Below are 18,455 nucleotides of genomic sequence, written 5' to 3' on the forward strand. Positions count from 1 at the left end.
TTAAGTTGTTCTAACATTGCTGCTTGGACCTGCCTGAGACAATAGCAGCTCCAGCAGGCAGTCTGTGGCAATGCAGGATGAAGGCTCTTCCTCACCCAGACACACTAGCTGCCTGTACAGACCCTGAGGAACCGCGCACAAAACCCTACAGTGCAAACACACAAGCATCAAACTTCTTATATAGCACCAGATGCACATTAAGGCCTAGTTACAGTCACAGGATGAGCCCAAGTCAAATAATAATGCATTAGTACAGTCAATTGTGATATTTTTGCCATGTCACTCAGCCAACTAGAGGCTGTTCTTTCTTGTTGATTTTGGACTGTTATCAGTTTTAATTTATTAGAACAAAGCTCAATAAAACATGAACTCATTTTTTGGCCTACATTTTCTAAAATCTTGGTGTATTTTTTTTATATTCTACTTCTGTGTAAATAGTTCATCCAGTAAAATTTGTCTAGTATTAATTCTAGCAAAATATTGAACTGAATTGAATTATAATGAACACTGAAATTTCATGATGCACTGACATGTTTCCTAAAAAAATCGTAAATAAATCAAACTGTGAGTTCAGACATTTACACCCCCTGTTTCTAGTGAGATGTAGCACACAATAGAGGGACCAGGTAGTCATTTCAGACTCAGCCTAAGAAGTCTGACTCTACTAGAGGTTTTTAGTTCACTACAAGCCAAAGATCTTCCACATTTTGCAAATGACCCTAGATCTGAGAGGGCCAAACCTCATTAGATCATTTTGGATTTGCACAAGTGATCCATTGTAAGGAAACAACAGTTTCATCATTAGTTTAAAATAGTCATGAATCCCCTCCTTGTGTTAATGATGAGATGGGTTTGTGTTTGAGTCTGTTACCACTCATAGATGTCCTCAGTTTCTGGATCAGGGTATGTCTGCACCCACTGCCCTATAGACCACGTCCTTACTGCTCTGTCGTCTGCTCTCATTTCTCTCACTGCTTCTCCTTCTCCTGCCAGCACAGGAACATCCTCACAGCACAGGAAATAACTGCAACAGGATTACAGCATAATGAACGTCTTCCTCTGGGAGCACAAACTAATATGTGCTGTGAAGTACAATTATCATGTTTCATGAAATATGACATAGTTGAATATACACAACATTCTATTTGATTGCATTCAGCTACAAGAACACTAGTGAGGTCAGATACTGATGTATGATGAGTTCTTAACCACAAACGCCACTCCAACTCATGGATGGAGCTCCATCACTCCAGAGAATGCAATTCCACTACTCTACAGCCCACTGCTGGGGGGCTTTATACGCCTCTAACTGACGCTTGGCATTGGGCATGATGACCTTATGGTCATGTGCAGCTGCTTCACTCAGTGTCTCATTCTACTGGCAATGCTCTTCTATGGAGATTTGTACAAGCAGTAGGTCAGCTATTGGTGCAACTTAAAGTAGCTGAATTCACTAATTAGAAGGAGTGTCTGGATACTTTTTGAAATATAGTGTACACTATATTTTTTTAAAAAATGCACTGTGCTTGTACATCTATACCCACAACACAAACTTCAGAATAAAAATGATCATCTAAGAGCCTGTTTATGACAAGTGTTTACGCACAATCAAAGCAAACGATATGAACTGCTATGAATGGCTACTTCATGAGGGTTTTAGGTGCACCGGAGATGCAGGTGAGACTAAGTGTATTTGTTTCTTCAAGCAGAACTACATCTTACAGAACAAAGGTGAATACATTTGTCATCGTTTTACTCCATAAGCATCAGAAAAAGTGGGTCAGTTATCCCTTTAGTTCTTGCAGAATGTACAATATTTTAGGCATGTATGGCATAATTTCAGGAGAAGCAGGAAAATAATTCCTTAGATTTGTATGTAATGTGGGAAAACTGATGAGACCAGACTTCTATTTGTCTAACTGTGATGCATTTATGTGGCCAGGTGTAAACAGAGTGCTAAAAAATCTTATCTGGACATGAAGTGACAACTGTAAGCCGGCTCTAAGACAATTTCCTAGGGCAAAATCACGCATTTCACTTGTTCATATTTATTTCTTCTCGTTTTATTGATCTATAACATAAGCACTACACTGACACGTAAAAGTCTGGTGGGCAAAACAGCCCCCGTCTGAGGCGGGTAATGAAGTGCACTGTAACAGTAATCTGAGACACTGCCATTGACTATCTAGGCCTGCAACACACTACTTCCTGCCTCACTGCATGGAAAGATGCAAGTAAAATGCTCTGAGAAACAACCAGCAATCGATTCCATTCTCTCTCAGTCTCACTCACTACTCTGTACTGTTGTCTCGCTCTCCTTCCAGCCTTTCCTCTTTCTTTTCCTTTTTTTCTGCACCCTCTGCCTCTCGTGTTCCTCCCATCCCCCTTTCTTTCTTTTCTTCTTGTCCTCCTCCTCCTCCCTCTGTCTCTCTTACTCGCTCCACGTTCCAGCGCATGCGCTTGTACAGGCCACTGTCAGCTGAGGTCAGGAACAGGGAAGGGAGGCAATAACGGAAGATTGACAGCCTGATGTTATCTACCTGACACTGACCAATGTAGAAATGAGAGATACTGAGAGAAAGAGAGAGAGAGAGAGAGAAAGAGTAAAGCTAGATGACGGTAAGCAAGGCTCATATATCAAGTACAGTGTCAAAGCGCAAATTCTGAATACTGATTAACCACCACCTTCCATTTAATCAAAATCATTAGGGTAATAAAAAAACTGTTAAAATTAACAGAATCAAGCTTAATAATTTGCAAATATTTTCATTTTATCAGGTCCACCTACCTGTAATTGAAGCTTTACAATAACAGATAGAAGATCTGTTTCTGTGAATAATTTGTTAGGCCCCCTTTATATCATTCATCAATGGTCAGGACCCCCACATAATGATCTACCTCTAGGTCCAGCATTCTATAGCACCTCTTTAAAAAGTCCCACATTTAAATTAGCATACAATGAATGTGCTTGTGTGGTTATGTTTGCTTATCGAAGACGCCACAAAGTTAAAGCAGGTGTTTTACAAAGCACGGTTTTTCAGTTTAGCCAGATAACTTAGGCCTACAGTCAAGTGAATCCAACAGGAAAAGAGCTGTGGGACACTGCTATTGTACTTAACTTTGGGGTCAAGTTATCTGGCTAACTCATGACATACATTACAAGAAACATGTTAAATATGGTCCATGTATGTAGGTTTTAATGACTAACAGTGTGCTTACCTTCAAAGCTTTTACAGTTTAAACAGAAGCTAAATTGTGTTCAAACTGCATGATCACCCTTTCTTGTTTGTTAACATGTAAAAGCGAACCAGACGGGACATCAGCTCTTACCACAGGGGGTTCTCCTCCACCAGAGAGAGGTAGCCAAAAGAGGCATACATTATCAGCAGCTGCTCCAGCCGACTGCACAGCTGCTGAGAGAACTGCAACAGCTGCAGCAAGTGACACATAAGAGATGATGAATGTGGATGTATTTACCTCAAACACACACAAATGCAAGCTCGGTCTGGAACTGCGCTCATAAAATATCTCAGAAACAGAGCAGTTCAGCCACGGTCGTAAATAAGACTACTGGTTAAAATGTAAGTAAATTTAAACTGAGAATAACGCAGTCTTCAACTTTCCCCCTGTGGCTATTTTGGTACGGCTATTGGATTGTCTAAAGCAGCATTCCTGTCCATAAAAGCGCTATTAATTTCATCTTCTCAGTTATTGGTGTAAACACTGATGTAGCACTGGAAACATGAGCAATATCTGAGTTGCATTTGAGCCGCAAAATGCTAAATGTTTTTAATACCAATGAGCTTGTTTTCTTTGTAGATTTGCAGTAACTGAATATATTAGAGACCACGCAGGTTTACTGCCAAACCTCATACATTTTATTCCCTTGCTGTGATTATCATTATTATGGCAAAAATCTGCTGTTTTCATTTGAACAAAACATTCCTTATTTATTTATTTTGAGAAAACAGAACTGAGTATTTTACCCTAGTATTAAAACTCCTACACAGGCTGGCAGTTAGTCACAGAACTGATTTTAAAGTTTTGCGACTTATCTAACAATGACTCAATAGCTTAGGACCAAAATACATCTCTGATCTTCTCAAAGAAAAAAACCTAAAAGCCTTCGCAGATCACTCAGACCCAAGCATGGTGATCCAGCATTCAGCTTGAACACCTTCCAAAGCTGGAATCAACTGCCAGAAGACCTCAGATTACGTCCAATCTTTACGGGTCAGACTCAAGACACCTTTTTTTCCCATGACTTTGACACTTTCTGTCAAGAACAGTGGTCACCAACCCTGGTCCTGGAGATCTACTCTCATGCAGAGCTTAGTTCCAACCTGAATCTAACATGCCGCCCCACTTATCTAACACTAATCTGATGCACCCAATTGAGGACTTCTGAAGAAGTTCATTAGCTGGAGAAGGTGTAGCAGATTGTGGCTGGAACAACTCCAGTGTTGGCGATCAGCGCTCTAGGCTTTGTGCTTCTTTTAAAATTCATCTTTTATTTCCTTCTTTTGTTCTTATACTGTTTTTATTTGTGCTTTGCACTTTGCATTGCATTGGTGTATAACAAAGTGTTATGTAAATAAACTTGCTTTGCCTTTATTAACTGGAGTGACACTCACAATCAAACCTTGAAAACAATCAAAGATTACTCAGAATATTCCAAAAGAAAGCCAGGTTTCCCCAAACGTCACAGCCACTGTACATCAACAGCTTGTCTGCCTGCTGTACAGTGTACTGTGTGGTTCATCTCTGGTGAACAAACTGACTATAGGTTCTATGGGTTTTACAGTATGCATGTTAACATTCATTTTTCCAATACAGGGGTTGCAAAACAATGCACACTGTGAACTGAATACAAATAGATATACTGCTATAAAACCATCATTTACAGTATTGTACAGAAGTCAGAGACCACCCTTAATTCTATTTAATTTCTAGTCAAAACGGCATTTAAATATAACTTAATAATTTTCTGCAGCAGGAAAAAAAAGAAAACCTATATTCAAATGAAAATTACAGAGAACCCTCAACAACTAAATATAACTTTTCAGTGTTTAGTGTGTCCACCCTTTGCATTTATCACAGCTTCCATTCTTTTCAGGAGACTTGCTTTTAGTTTTTAAAGAAACCTGCAGAGATATTTTCAGTCTTGGGTTGCATTTTCTGTTTCTTACAGTCCAAGTTATCCCAAACACCTTCAGTGATGTTGAGGTCTGGACTCTGGGGTGGTCAGTCTGCTGTTCTGAGAACACTGCGGCCTCTTTGATTTGCAAATGTTCTTTTTTGTCTATTTCCTTTTCTCAGTAAGAGCTTCTTGTCAGCTACACATCCTTTCATACTCATAGTGTTGAGTTCTCTTTTCAAAGTGGAAGGATGGACAGAAACACCAATGTTAGATCTGAAGTAAGAGTGGAGCTTGATTTTCTCCTCTCTCTCAAAGATGAAAGCTTTCAGTGCTGTTTATCTGAGGGGACAGTTATGGTGTTCTACTAGGTCTTGCATGGTAGTTAGGAGTCTTATTTTTTCCAGTTTTAGAAACTTGTTTTTCACCTATTTTGCTTTCCTGTTCCTTTGGAGAAAGGGGGTGATTTTATGTCTTCAGGAATATCTGCTGAAAAAGAATAACATGTATTAATGGCCATTTTGTCTGAAAACTAATAAAGGGTGGTGTCTGACTTTTGATAGAGTACGATACTGACATAAACTGAATGGTTTCCAAGGTTCTATTACAAAATGCTCCATGATACTCCTAATAGAGACAACAGTAAAAAAAAAAAAACAACCCTATTTTATACCCGAAACCTTTTGCCAATTTGCCGTCTAAGACATGTACTTGTTTCTGTTAATTATGTTTTTATCAAATGCTGCTGTCTTGTTGGGATAACTGGAGTTTTTACTACTGTATCAAAAATGCACAGGCAAGAACCACAATACATACTGTGTCACAGAATCTGTATAGATAAACCCCTAAAAGGTTCTTACCCGAGTGCGAATGTACATGGGCAGTGGAGTCCGGTCAGGTGAGGAGTTGCGGGCTGTGGACTCCAGGTAGGTGAAATATGGCTGACAGGTATGCAGAAACGTTGGCACCACACGAGCGAAACCCTCACTCTGGAGCCGGTCTCGACTACAAAACCCATACAGAGGGTTATTTTTGGTTGGCCATGATAATTTAAAATATTTATCAACAATGTTTTTATATAAAATCACTGTGGTTTTAAAAAAGTGTTGAGATCTGGAATAGAGAAGGATCAGTAGCAGACATATGTAAAATTATGTATTATAGTTTTCTGTGTTTATGTTTTATTAGCTAAACATTTTGCTGTGCAAAGACACTTGTATATGGGTACAATGTGATGCTGACACATCATGATAATGAATCTCTGCTGTAGCGATTTTTTTTTTACCATTCTATTTGACCAGTAATGATAGTTATATCCATGATATATTACCCAAAAAATAGTAGCATTCATGCTGTTAGTGATTTAATTCTACTTAGTGCATTATACTCAAATTATGCTAGAGCTGAGAGTTCAACTTTAACACAATGGGAAAATATTTTGTTAAAACAGATCAAAAAGCACAAAAACTAAATAAACAGTAAGTTAGTATTGACTTTATTAATGCTACCTTATATATTGCTTGATGCCATGATATTATTGGCACCTAAGCACATTGTTAAAAACCATTTAGCAATACATGCTTTTGCTTGTAAAAACACCATATATCACCGGAATAGATGCAAATTAACACAAATATAGTAACAAAGGTAAAAATAATTTACTGTTTTGAAAAAAGTAGAAAATATTGTCTAATTTGCAGAACAAAGTTTGGTTCCAGATGTCAACACCCCTGGTCAGAATCAATATAAGAATCACACCCCTAGTCACTGGATGGATTTGCAGTTATTCTGATATCAATGTATTTCTGAGCAAATGAAAGTTTACTGCACAGATAAAGAGCTTTTTAATTCAGCTTTCCTCAGGGGCCTAGACTTTGCACAGTACGATATTTGGAAAACACAGTGATACTAAATTTTCATTATCAGTATCAATCAAAGCACTTTAAAAGAAAGCAATAACACAAAGATGATTTTCCCTGCACCTGTGAATGAGGTGTGTCTGGAACTCGTCTGCTTTGCTTAAGAGATATTGGAGTTGCTCTTCTATGGGATGCAGCTTTTCATCCATCATTTTCAAGCAGGATGGAGCGCAGTGCGCTTCTTCACCGGCAGAGGGCGCCGCCGTATTGCCATCTACAACCACAGGCGCGGAACAGGGCTTTAACAGAATAGACGAGGATTTTTGGAGACAGTTAGCGACACTTTATTTTTCAGTCTAACTTACCGGCTCCTGTCTGTGGTGGTTCGGGATTATTCTCGCTACTTTCAGGTATCAGTTCCTCGTGAACTGCCCTCGACGTCCGCCATCTCTGCGCTCCGAAAATAGCGGTTACTAAGGTTAGCGAGTTAGCCGGTTAGCTGCGCACACAAATAAAAGTAATGTTAAATAGCAAACACAGTGATTCCGCCGGGTTCTGTCTAACTTTAGTGATACTATTAAGACAAAATTAAGTAATCCAAGTTTTAATTTAGCTTAAATCAATTAGTTTAAAGCAGCAATCTGCACTGGTGATGTGAAGTCGATCACGAAAGAATCAATTCTTCGACTCCAGCTAGTCTGGGAGTCGGGGTCGACTCTTGGGCAGTGACTCTAAGAGCCGAAATGTTTGGAGTCGACTCTTCGATTCAGTGTTTTTTCATCGTTTTGACAGAAGCTGATGTACAGCAGTAAAAAGTCTCACTGGTGTGAGTTTGTTCAATTGCCAGCTTTAAACAGCGCCAGCTCTGCTCACAAAACCGCTTTCGATTCTCCCTTTCGATCCGCCCTGCACCGCAGCTCTTTATTTTCGTCATGATTTGTGTTGGAATAAACTATTATTAGAAACGGTAGAAGGAACGAAAACAAAAAAACAATGTTTTTACAGACCGTTGTGGAAAACCGGATGAAGCCGAGGCTCATTTTCTGACAGCTTCTTATTTAAACCGTTCCACCTTAAGTGGGCCGCAGTTACTTTCTGGCGCCGACGTTTCGTTAAAGCAGGGGTCGCAACCCAAATGTTAAGAAGAGCCATTCTGTCCTTTCAACAAAAATCAGACCACCTTGGGAGACACAACATTTATGTCCATTTTACTGTCGTGGCTGTAAAGTGTCTCAGTGTGCGCTAATGTCCTGGTATAGGCAAAAAATATAATATAAACGAAAACACGGCTCTTTCACCAGCTTCTTGTTCTAGTTTCCCCGTTCCACCTTAAATGGTGCCGGAGGCGCCAGAGTGTGACTGCTGCACCGTTTAAGGTGGAACGGGACAATTCGAACAAGAAGCTGGCTTCAGCTTAGCGACGTTAGTATTTGAATTTTCTCGTTTCAGATTAAACGTTTCAAGACACCAACTGGAGTGATTATAATACAAACAGGTCAACTCGTCTCTGATTTATCTATGTCCGTCTTAAATCTCTCTATTTACCTGTTCTTTAACCGCTAACTAGGTGAGACGGGTGTCCGCGTTGCTGTGGTGACCAGTGGTCTGCACGCCAACCTTCAGGGTTAAAGGTCGGTGGATAAGCAGTTACACATTAACTCCAGCGTTTAAGACCATTTAGTGTTAAAACTGTGTAGGAACGATCAGCAGAGCTTTGTTTTACTGGAAATGATGATTATTTACCTAAACAGTCGAGCTAATTCTGCTCTGGAGCCGCAACAGGGCAGTAAAAGAGCCGCATGTTTCCGACCCCCCGCATTAAGGTAACTGCTGCATCACTTAAGGTGGACCGGAAAAATCGTATAGAACCTGTCGAATGAGAAGCCAAATTTAGCTTCTTAAAAACAGGAACACCATAGCTAGCATTTCCTTTTTCAAAGAACTGAAAACAAAATGAAAACATTTCCTTTTCAAAGGATTCGTACTCCGTCAGCACACTACTCAGAGGTCCCCTTTGGATAAAATGGCAGTGATTCCAGGGTAGGTGATGATGTGGCTGGCAGAGGCGGTGATACAACTACAATTGAATATCACACTTAACATTTTAACTTTTAAAATGATTTATATCATATTTAATCCATTAGTCTTTATCAGTCTGACCACTTCACTAAAATTAAAGGGGAACGCCACCGATTTTTCAAAATTTCTGCATAAATGGTTGAGATGTAAACGAAGTCATTCAGAGTGTTTTGGTGTTAAATGCTTTATTCTAGAGAAATTTACAGAGCCAGAATTGTTCACAGTGGTGGTGATGGGAACCAGACGTCTGAAGTGTTCAATGCCTCTAAAACAGAGGTCACTGAGATGCAAACCGTGGTCCGAGTCTGGACCCAGACGCTGTCCTGTGCAGACCTGGACCTATAACCGATAAACTATGGACAATTATTTAATTTTGATGGGAGGGGTCTATTTTAATCGGTGTAACTTTTCCAGCCTGTGCGGTACCGCTTTAGTGGCCCGGGAAACTCACAGACCAATCGCATGCGTTGTAAATATCACGCGTCTACTCAGCCAATCAGATCTGTATATTACAATGAGCACTGAGACTCGAGTGAGTGACGCACACACAGGTTAGGGACGAGGCGAGACACAGCAGTCGGAGAAGAAAGTGAGTCAAAGGGAAGTTATTTCACATTACGTGCTCTAAAAAGAGAAAACTGACAATAAATGTTGTTGAAATATTACTGAATTGTACTTTATTTGATTTGACATTCAGTTGTCGACTACATAAGATGTTGATATACCTACTAGGCTACTTCAGTATAGAGTGTATGGCATTGAATCATAATGCAGGTTAGACAAATTTTCTCTAACTGGACCTTATTGAATTTTATTTAACCACCCCTGCTCTAAAAACTCCCTCACAGGAAGTTATTACACAAATCAATATATTACATGACGTCATCAACGTCACATACAAAACTTAGAAGATATGTTTAGGTTCACTGGTGGTTTTGAATTGCAAATTAAATGGCTATATTTGTGTTGAAGACATGGTGACCCTTGGTTCCTATCACCGCCACTGCAAAGAAGCCTGTGTCGGCAAGTTTCTCTACAATGAATCATCGCACATCAAACCACTCTGAATGACTCTGTTTACATCTGAACCACTAAATTATACAGAATTTGTGAAAGATCAGTGGAATATATTGAAGCATCGTTCTCTTAGGTTTGTTCCATCAGACAGAACTGCTTGGTGTGCTCTAACAGGAGGACTTTGGTTTGATTCCTAGGAGAGAATAGTTTACACACCTTTACATTAGTAGAGAAGTAAGGTCACCGCTGCCCTGAGGGTAACAGGAGCTGTTAGGCCAACTTAAAGCTGTAAAAGTACCTGCAGATTTCTAAATCAGTCTCTCCAAAGCAAATTAACACGAGGCTCAAATTAGGACACATAAATGACAGGACTGACATATGTAAGCTTGGTTTAAGCGAATGATAATTACGATGCAAATAACACCAAAACAGTTGTAGACACACCCTTATAAAATCTATTAGCAAATATAATTTCTCTATATTGCTGTTTAATACTTCTATATTTTCGATAATATTCATGTAGCACTGTTTAATAGTTTTCTATGATATACACAGATCTTTAAAAGGGGCAGTCCAAATACACGTGAATGCTTTTTAATTGACTTTTTACGTGTTGGTATGGAAAATGTTCCATATGAAGGTTTTCCCGAGACAGCAGGTGTCAATATTTACATTGATAACTTCGAACCGATCACGCTTTATTGTCCTTTTCCTCAGGCTGGTCACGTGACGCGAGGAGCGCGCTCCCGCTGCCCTGTTGTCTGTGCGCGCTCCCGAGCCATCCTCAGTGAGTTGGAGAAGCGCGGTCTCTATTCAGACACGCCGAGCGGTTCAACCGGCAAAAAACACGCGTACAGCGCTGTTTTATTCGCAGTTTAAACGGATACCGACAACTCCGGGCGATGGCGAGCGGCGGTTTGGACGGTTTCGGTGCCGGTTCAACACACGAAGACTAAAAGATACGGCTCGGTGAGATGCGTTGAATAAAGCGAGGAAGGCTCAGCTCAGCACAGCTCAGCTCAGCACAGCACAGCTCTTCCCTCCTGGTTTGGCTAGCAGACCCTGCCCATTTCCAGTGGTTTGGGGTTTTGGAAGCGGGAGACCAGCATGCTTCTTCTAGCCGGGGTTTGACTTGGCTCTTTATGGATGAACGTCTTCAGGCTTTTAGTTAAAAATAGTCGTCGTTGGAGAAGCATGAACTGGACTTTACATCTTCAGATGAAGATATAAAACCTCTTTCAGAAATCACTCTTAACTTGTAGCTGTTATTCAACGTTTGTTCCTCTTCCCTTCTGAGAACAGACGTGGTGGTTGAAGCCCACATGACATTGACTGGATGGACGTTGGACGCCCATGAATAAGGCTTTAGTTTAAATGTGTCAGATTTTATTGAACATCTGTTATCTTTTACTTTAAGAAAGAGCTCTGGACGTGCACAGCCCCTTTGTTAGTGACCACTGATTCTCTGGAAGGAGGGAAAGCAGAAGAAAACAACGGTTGCTGCTTCTTGGAGTGCCTGACAAGCCATCTGGGTTCACCAGAAACACCTTTTTACCTGAAACAGAAATGGCAAACGACTCAATTCAGGTGAGTGACTTCACGTGAAGTGGTTTGATGCTTGTTCACAGAGCTAATGTCACTGCCACACTGCAGGCTGATCCTTTTCACCTGTGACATTGTGAAACATATAGTAACATCAGCCACTTCACCACACATAATCCACTGCATTCAGGCTGCGCTGCTGTGGCAGGCTGATTCCATGTAAACGCCCTGTGGCTATTGAGGACCTTCCTAATGGCCATGCTAACAGGAAAGCAAACCGCTGGCCAGTGTTTGTGCTGTACACAGTCTTCTGAAAAGCCCTGGTGAGACTCCATGGACACTTGCTGTGTGTCAGATACCAATATTTATGTTTGCCTTGCCACCTCCTACGGCCATGTGTGGTGTTACACATTGGGGCAGCTGATTAAGGCTTCGACACTTGAATCTGTTGTCCCTCCAGCTCTTTATCGTGAGTGTTATCAGCTTGTGCCAGAAGAACTTCTAGGCTTTTTCCAGACCTTCCAAAATAAAACGCAACAGAATTTCACATCTAAATATTGAACCGGCCCTCATGGTCCAGCCAAATATGTATGGAGTAAGAGAAACTACATTCTTAACTTGAGCTGGCACTGTACCACCATATTAAAATATTTGAACGTATTGATGTTGAAACCTTGATTATTGGCTGATCTGATGTTTTCCTTTAAAAACTACTGCACTTTTAAAATGAGCTATTTTTAATTGACTCTCCTAACAGCATGACATCACACAATGTGAATGTGTGCTATTGAGGCTAGACTTGTTACACGTTCTTAAAAAAGGTGGCCCTTCAAGGGTCTTTAGTAAATGGTTTCATATAGAACCATGAACACTCAAAGAACCCTTTGCATGATTAAAGGGTTCTTTGCATCAAGAAACAGTTCTTCAGATTAATGGGGAATGTGTTGTATATGGTTGTATATAGAACCTTTTTGAAAAGGGTTCTATATAGCACCAGAAAGGGTTCTGCTATTGTTACAATGTCAAGCTTTTCAAAAAGGTTCTACATAGAACTATACAGGACACATTTTCCATTAATTTGAAGAACTCTTTTGTGATTCACAGAACCTTTTAATAATGCAAAGGGTTCTTTGAGTGTTCATGGATCCATATAGAGCAATTTTCAATACTAAATAACCCTTGAAGCACTATCTTTTTCAAGAGTGCAGGGTTGAATCGGATTCATTCTTTTTTTCACTCCGATATCTGATCCAGCATTTTCTGCTGCCCCATCGATACTGAAATGCCATCTCTAAACAATGATCTGCACTCCTCTTTGGAGTGATGCAATAGAAGAATGACTTTAGTTTCCCTAAAGAAACTTTCAATGGACGCTTCTTTAAAGAAACTATGTTTGTAAATGAAATGTGAACATGAAAGACCTTTTTAAAGTTTAAAGAACCTTCAGGTTTTATACTAATTAAAAATGTTAGAACTATGGTAGAACTTTACATCCAAGCCAAGAACCATCGAAGGACCTTTGTTTATAGAGTGTAGAGAAAGTGGGGTAAATAAAGAGAGGAGACGTTGATGGGAAACAGTAAGTGTTGTTGAAAGTAAAGCCTAGAGATAGTCAGAAGGGACTGAATGAAGGAGGGTGAGGGGTGAGATATACTGTGAAGGTGGAAATGCCCTGGTGGCTGATTTCCAAGGCTTTAAACACACTGCTTGGTTTGTGTGTGTGTGTGTGTGTGTGTGTGTGTGTGTGCGCGCGCGTGCGCGCGCGCGTATCAGTGGATGATGGTCTTGTGGGATTCAGGTGTCTTTTATCTAAATCCAGAGTGAAGCCCCACAATGTCATTCAGCCAGTGTGTTTTGTGTCTGAAGTTTGCTTCTTAGTTTTGCAGCAGAGATGGCGTTTAGCTTCTGTATGTTATTTAGAGGTAAGCTAGAAAAATACATCGCACTACAGGAAGACATTTTTACAATACACGATATGTTTCTAGGCCTGGGCGATATCAGACAATATATAGCACAATTATATCTCTCTCTCTCTCTCTCTCTCTCTCTAACCGACGACTGGTGCGATTATGGGCTTTTACACATGGCTGTTGGGTTACTTGTCCATCATCGACGATATCCAGTAACATTTCTCTGTCGTCCTTATGGCCTATATGTGTCACGATATTCTGTTTCTCTGAGGTTTGATAAGTTGGTACAGGTAAAAGTCCCAGTCGTGCCACATTTTAACATTCTGTTAACAACTACAATACTATTGAAAATACAGTGATTCTGATTACCAAAGACTAATTATTCACAGTGCAAAATAATGTCAGAATCATATAAGTATCTGCAGATATTAGTTTTAAAAAATTGTCATTGGTCAGACGTTTAGATTTGACAGATATTTCAAACTGATATTTGATGATGTATGTATAGTACTCCAGAAGAGCAGAACTAATCCAGGTAGGAGTACATTCTAGAAACGTCTAGCTACAACATTGTCAAATAAGTACATGAAGTATCAGACATAGGCAACAACCCGCAATTCCCTACTAATTATGCTCTGAAATGTCCACAGTATGCTCGGAAAAGCATGTTGTGATGTAATTTAGCACAGTAACAGTAACTGTCATCATATTAAACACCCCTACTGTTGTGTATAAAAATGGAAATGTTGCATTGCTGATATGTAGTGCCATCTTGAAGCCTAAGTTTTCCTGCACTTTAGTCTATTTTAATAAATAACACTATCATACAGTGTCAGAAACCACATCGTCAAGCCTGTTTGTGAGGTTTGAGGTAAGTGTACATGATACTTGTTGGTGTCAAGTTTCAGTTACTTGTTAGCTATGTTAGCCTAACAGGCTGATTGAAGTAAGAGAAAAACAGTGTAAATTAGATTTATCTTGCTGAGCTATCGCTTTAAATGGTGGCTTTTTGGAACATCTCTGGTGTAGACACAGATACAGACATATACTTGGATGTGTACCCACTCTTTCTGCTTCATTGCATATTTTGTAAACACACATGGGAGAACTGAGCAAAAACAAGTCGACCAAGAATGTGAACCCTTTCTGACACTTCCTCCCTGAGGTCAAAGGAGAAATAAACGTTCTTTGTACAGTAAATGGAGGGGTATATTGTTTCTCTACTAAGCTCCAGCTCCAATTTCATTGTAATGTACATGAACCAGATTCACATCTCCTGTACTTTTTCAAAGGCCTTCTTTCCCGTCCTTCAGTATTAAGGTTTTATATCAATTCATTCTCTTCTTTCCTTCGCTCTCACTTTCTGTGCCTGTGCTTTCTTTTTTGCGTCAGTTTCTTTCACACACAAACACACTATAGATCACACAGATACAGGCAGCCCCCGGGGAGGCCGTATACAGACACTTCCCATAAATTCTTTCCTGACGTCATGCAACAGTTATGCTCGGAGACAGAAGTCCAGACGCTTCATGGGTTCAGTGAGAAATCGCAGTGTATTACAAACATACAGCTCTGTGAAAGAGCAGTGGAAATTGTACAGTACAGATAATGGAGTACTGCTTCAATGTGTTGCCAGTAGACCTTAACATATAGGGCCTCAGTGGAATTCAAACATCCATTTATTCCCAAATAGTCAGTAGTCACTTTACTAACTTCCTGTAGCTCTCAAAATGGCACCACAGACAAAGGGCCATTTATTTGGAATGACCCTAGAGCTAGTCATTAGCAAGGGTTAAATGGAATTACCTGATTACCAGTTTCCCAACTGGGTGTGGGTTGTTTTTCACAGCTTTTTAACCCCAGTGTAGTTTGTTTCTTGTCGATACAGTGCATTCATTGATTAGTTCATTGATCTGCCCATGTTCATTTTCTGGATGCTTAAGCCTTTGGGTGGTCCCCAAGTTTGCGTTTTAGTGACACACGCTTGTCATGCCTCTAGAATCTGGTCAAAAAACAGTTAACCTTAACTGGTAATTGATGGATCGTTGAGGCTGAAGCTTTGGTGTTAGCTAGAAAACATTGACTAAGTTAGCTTAGTTAGTTATGGTCGCCATAACAAATGATTAATAATGCTAAATAAAAGCAACATGCCACTAGGGCAGCCACAAGGGTGAAGTTATAATGCACGTTTTCTTGATATCGGATGAAAAAGAAATATCTACACTTATAAACATTAGCAGTGTTTATTAATAAAAAAGCTGTGTTCAACAGTTAGCCTGTTTGCGAGAACGGCTGACAAATACTAATGGAAGACTACTGCAAACATGGGAAATGTGCTGTTGTTTACTAATAAATGATAAACTGTTAATTGTAATATCAAGTATTACATATAGGTTGAGGTTGTCCATTGTAAAAAATACTGTGAACAATCAGACAAATCAGACGTCACTTTTTATGCGTATCTTATTTAGTTCCCATTGATTTCACAGCTGTCCATGGGCAGGAGTCGATGATAGGATAGTTGGTTACGCCCTTACATGGTGGAAACATGTCAATATAAAGTGTTGAACACTTGCTATTCTCAAGAGAATGTGACCGTGACAGCATCTTAGTTTTAGCAGAGGCATCCAATCTTCTCAGTAACTCATTATGTACCCATACTGGGACAGACGATACATCACCCAGCACTGCTGGTCCTAGTGCAGTTTGAACAGGCATTATCTCAGAGTTAATTGGCCATCAGAATTTGGCCCTGTGCTCCTATTGGTTGGGAAGCTTTATGGTGAGCTCTCATTGGCTGCAGTGTAGTTGGCTGACAGTGCAGTTTTGAAGGGGATCAGTAGGGCATAAGGTTGATGCTTGGGCACAATGGACTCCTTTGTGCAAGTGCCGCGCCAGATCAGATTCATCATTTCCCTAATGTCCTGCTCTGCTGCCACGCCCTCACCCCATTCACTGACCCCATGCAAATAGCCAGTGTGTGTGTGTGTGTGTGTGTGTGTGAGAGAGAGAGAGGGAGCGAGTAACACAGAGGTGCTTTGGATTTCCACAGCTGCCTGGGTTTGAGTTGTAGTTTCCTTTGCGTGTGTGTTTGTATGTGTTTTTTGGAGTTAGGGATAGTGAATGGACGCACTTGTTTTTTTTGCTCTATGTGAATATGATGATAACATCTTTGTATGTGTTTCCCTTTAAAGAGATTGGTGGGTAAATATATAAACGTTACATCAGATGTAGTTGATCAGTTAAGACATGTTTGACGTCTGAAGTTTGCTTCTTTAGTTTTGCACTGGAGCTATGAGGCTGATGTAACAAGTAATAGAAGCTGATAGTCCACTAGCATTGTGCAAAAATCTTACACTCATACTGCTTTGAGTTTTCAAGTAATCTTACATGGACTTGGTTAAGTGTTTTCTGCGTGTATGCTACGCAATATACTGTTATCTATTAAAACGGACAAAAGTATGTTGCATAGCTTATACAAGCTATGTGTAACGGGTACTTGAGTACTTGGTTACTTACTCGAGTTGCCAGTGTTTGAATACTCAAAGTGCTGTAGGGTATTCATTATGTTTCAGCATTGGAAGATGGTGAAAATATACTGGCCAGTAGTTTTATGTTTATGATTTTATGTTTTAACTGGACTGTAAAATGTAGCAGTTTTGCTATTAAGTATGAAATACTTTGTTACTATTAAACGTGTGCCTAAACGTGACTGTGTTGCCAAGGATGTGACTGAAAAGGCAGAGATAATGCAGCCAGTGCTTTCTCTACTATAACTACTCTAGCTGATGTCCGCTAAGGCAACAAACAGTGGATATAATACTTCTCTGAAAAACTAACATGTTGGCACATCTTTCACTGAGGAGAAAAGACCTTGTGTAGAAGATGCATCCAGTGTCATACTGGTTAATGTTAGTTGATTAGCTTCTCTGAAGAGGCAGCTTCAGTGACTTATCTGAAACAAAACACACAGATTTTGCTTGGGTATTTTTTTTAGTAAGAAAATGTTTCCATTATTTCTTTCCCTCTTTGTTGTTGCTTTTTCCTTCCTGTGGTGGTTAACCAGATATCTGGCTATTAACTCTTACAGATACTTGAATATCCAAATTGGTTGGAATGCACGTTCGTAGCTAAAACAAGTAGTAGCAGCTATCTTGAGGCCTGAATTTCATCAAATGATTGTTCAGGCATACAGTTTGCACAGCGCTAAATGGTGGGATATAAGCTTCAATAATTTGTTAGCTACATTAGCCTTTTAGCTCCAGTGCAAAACTAAAGAAACAACACCAAACAGTGTTGATTGACTTATGTCTTGACTTGAAGAAAACATTTGGTTTTGGAGAAATTCAAAAAATTTGATTTTTCAGCAAAGTAATGCTCTTGTACAAGCTTTTTTGTGTTTCCTTGATGTGGACCTTTCTGCTCTATAGTATACCAAGCATATGATTAGCCTTGTTCAGACAGTCCAGCTGTCTAAGACCCTTCAGACAACAGTGGTATATTTCTGTCTCTGAGTAAATCAACAGCTGGTTTAATGCTGTGATGGGTGGTTTCTAAGCGGCTCCTCTGCTTTTGGGTTTTCCCTCCCGCCTCAAGTGTCAAACAGCTGCCTTTTCTCATGACCTCACCAACACCAGGCCTCGCCCTGTGCTCTGTCCCCGCTCCCTCTCTTCTCGCGCTCTGTTATAACCTCATGACTTCTGTTGCCATGGACAGTTCTGCCCAGTCGACTCGCCTCTGTTCTAAAGTCCACTTTGGGCTTGCATAACTGGCCCATTAATAAAAGCCTGGTCTTCGTTATTCCACTGCCGCAGGCCTCTTCCCCATGTATTGATCTCAACATAAATTACTCTTTACATCTTGTACACTTTCACTGATGGCGCTCTCTCCATCGCTGTCTCTCTCTGTCTG

The 18,455-nt window shown here is 40.1% G+C and overlaps 2 protein-coding genes across 2 annotated transcripts in view; one reads left to right on the plus strand and one right to left on the minus strand.

Annotated features, from left to right (window-relative positions):
- Window positions 1-7,491, minus strand: cunh19orf67 (chromosome unknown C19orf67 homolog; the record flags this gene model as incomplete). The annotated part of the gene is made up of 7 exons (XM_036563370.1): window positions 1-145; window positions 872-1,024; window positions 2,293-2,571; window positions 3,331-3,431; window positions 5,998-6,142; window positions 7,120-7,295; window positions 7,366-7,491. Coding segments are annotated over 7 exons (1,125 nt in total), but the record flags the coding sequence as incomplete, so codon positions are not given.
- A 3,384-nt stretch (window positions 7,492-10,875) lies between these two features.
- Window positions 10,876-18,455, plus strand: part of pkn1a (protein kinase N1a) — a 65,912-nt gene continuing 58,332 nt past the window's right edge. The window contains exon 1 of the mRNA XM_036563410.1: window positions 10,876-11,679. Coding sequence (XP_036419303.1) covers window positions 11,659-11,679 — 21 coding nt within the window. The 5' untranslated portion in view covers window positions 10,876-11,658. The remainder of the gene's footprint in view (window positions 11,680-18,455) is intronic.

Source organism: Colossoma macropomum, unplaced genomic scaffold, assembly GCF_904425465.1.
Source record: "Colossoma macropomum unplaced genomic scaffold, Colossoma_macropomum, whole genome shotgun sequence".
Lineage (NCBI taxonomy): Eukaryota > Metazoa > Chordata > Actinopteri > Characiformes > Serrasalmidae > Colossoma > Colossoma macropomum.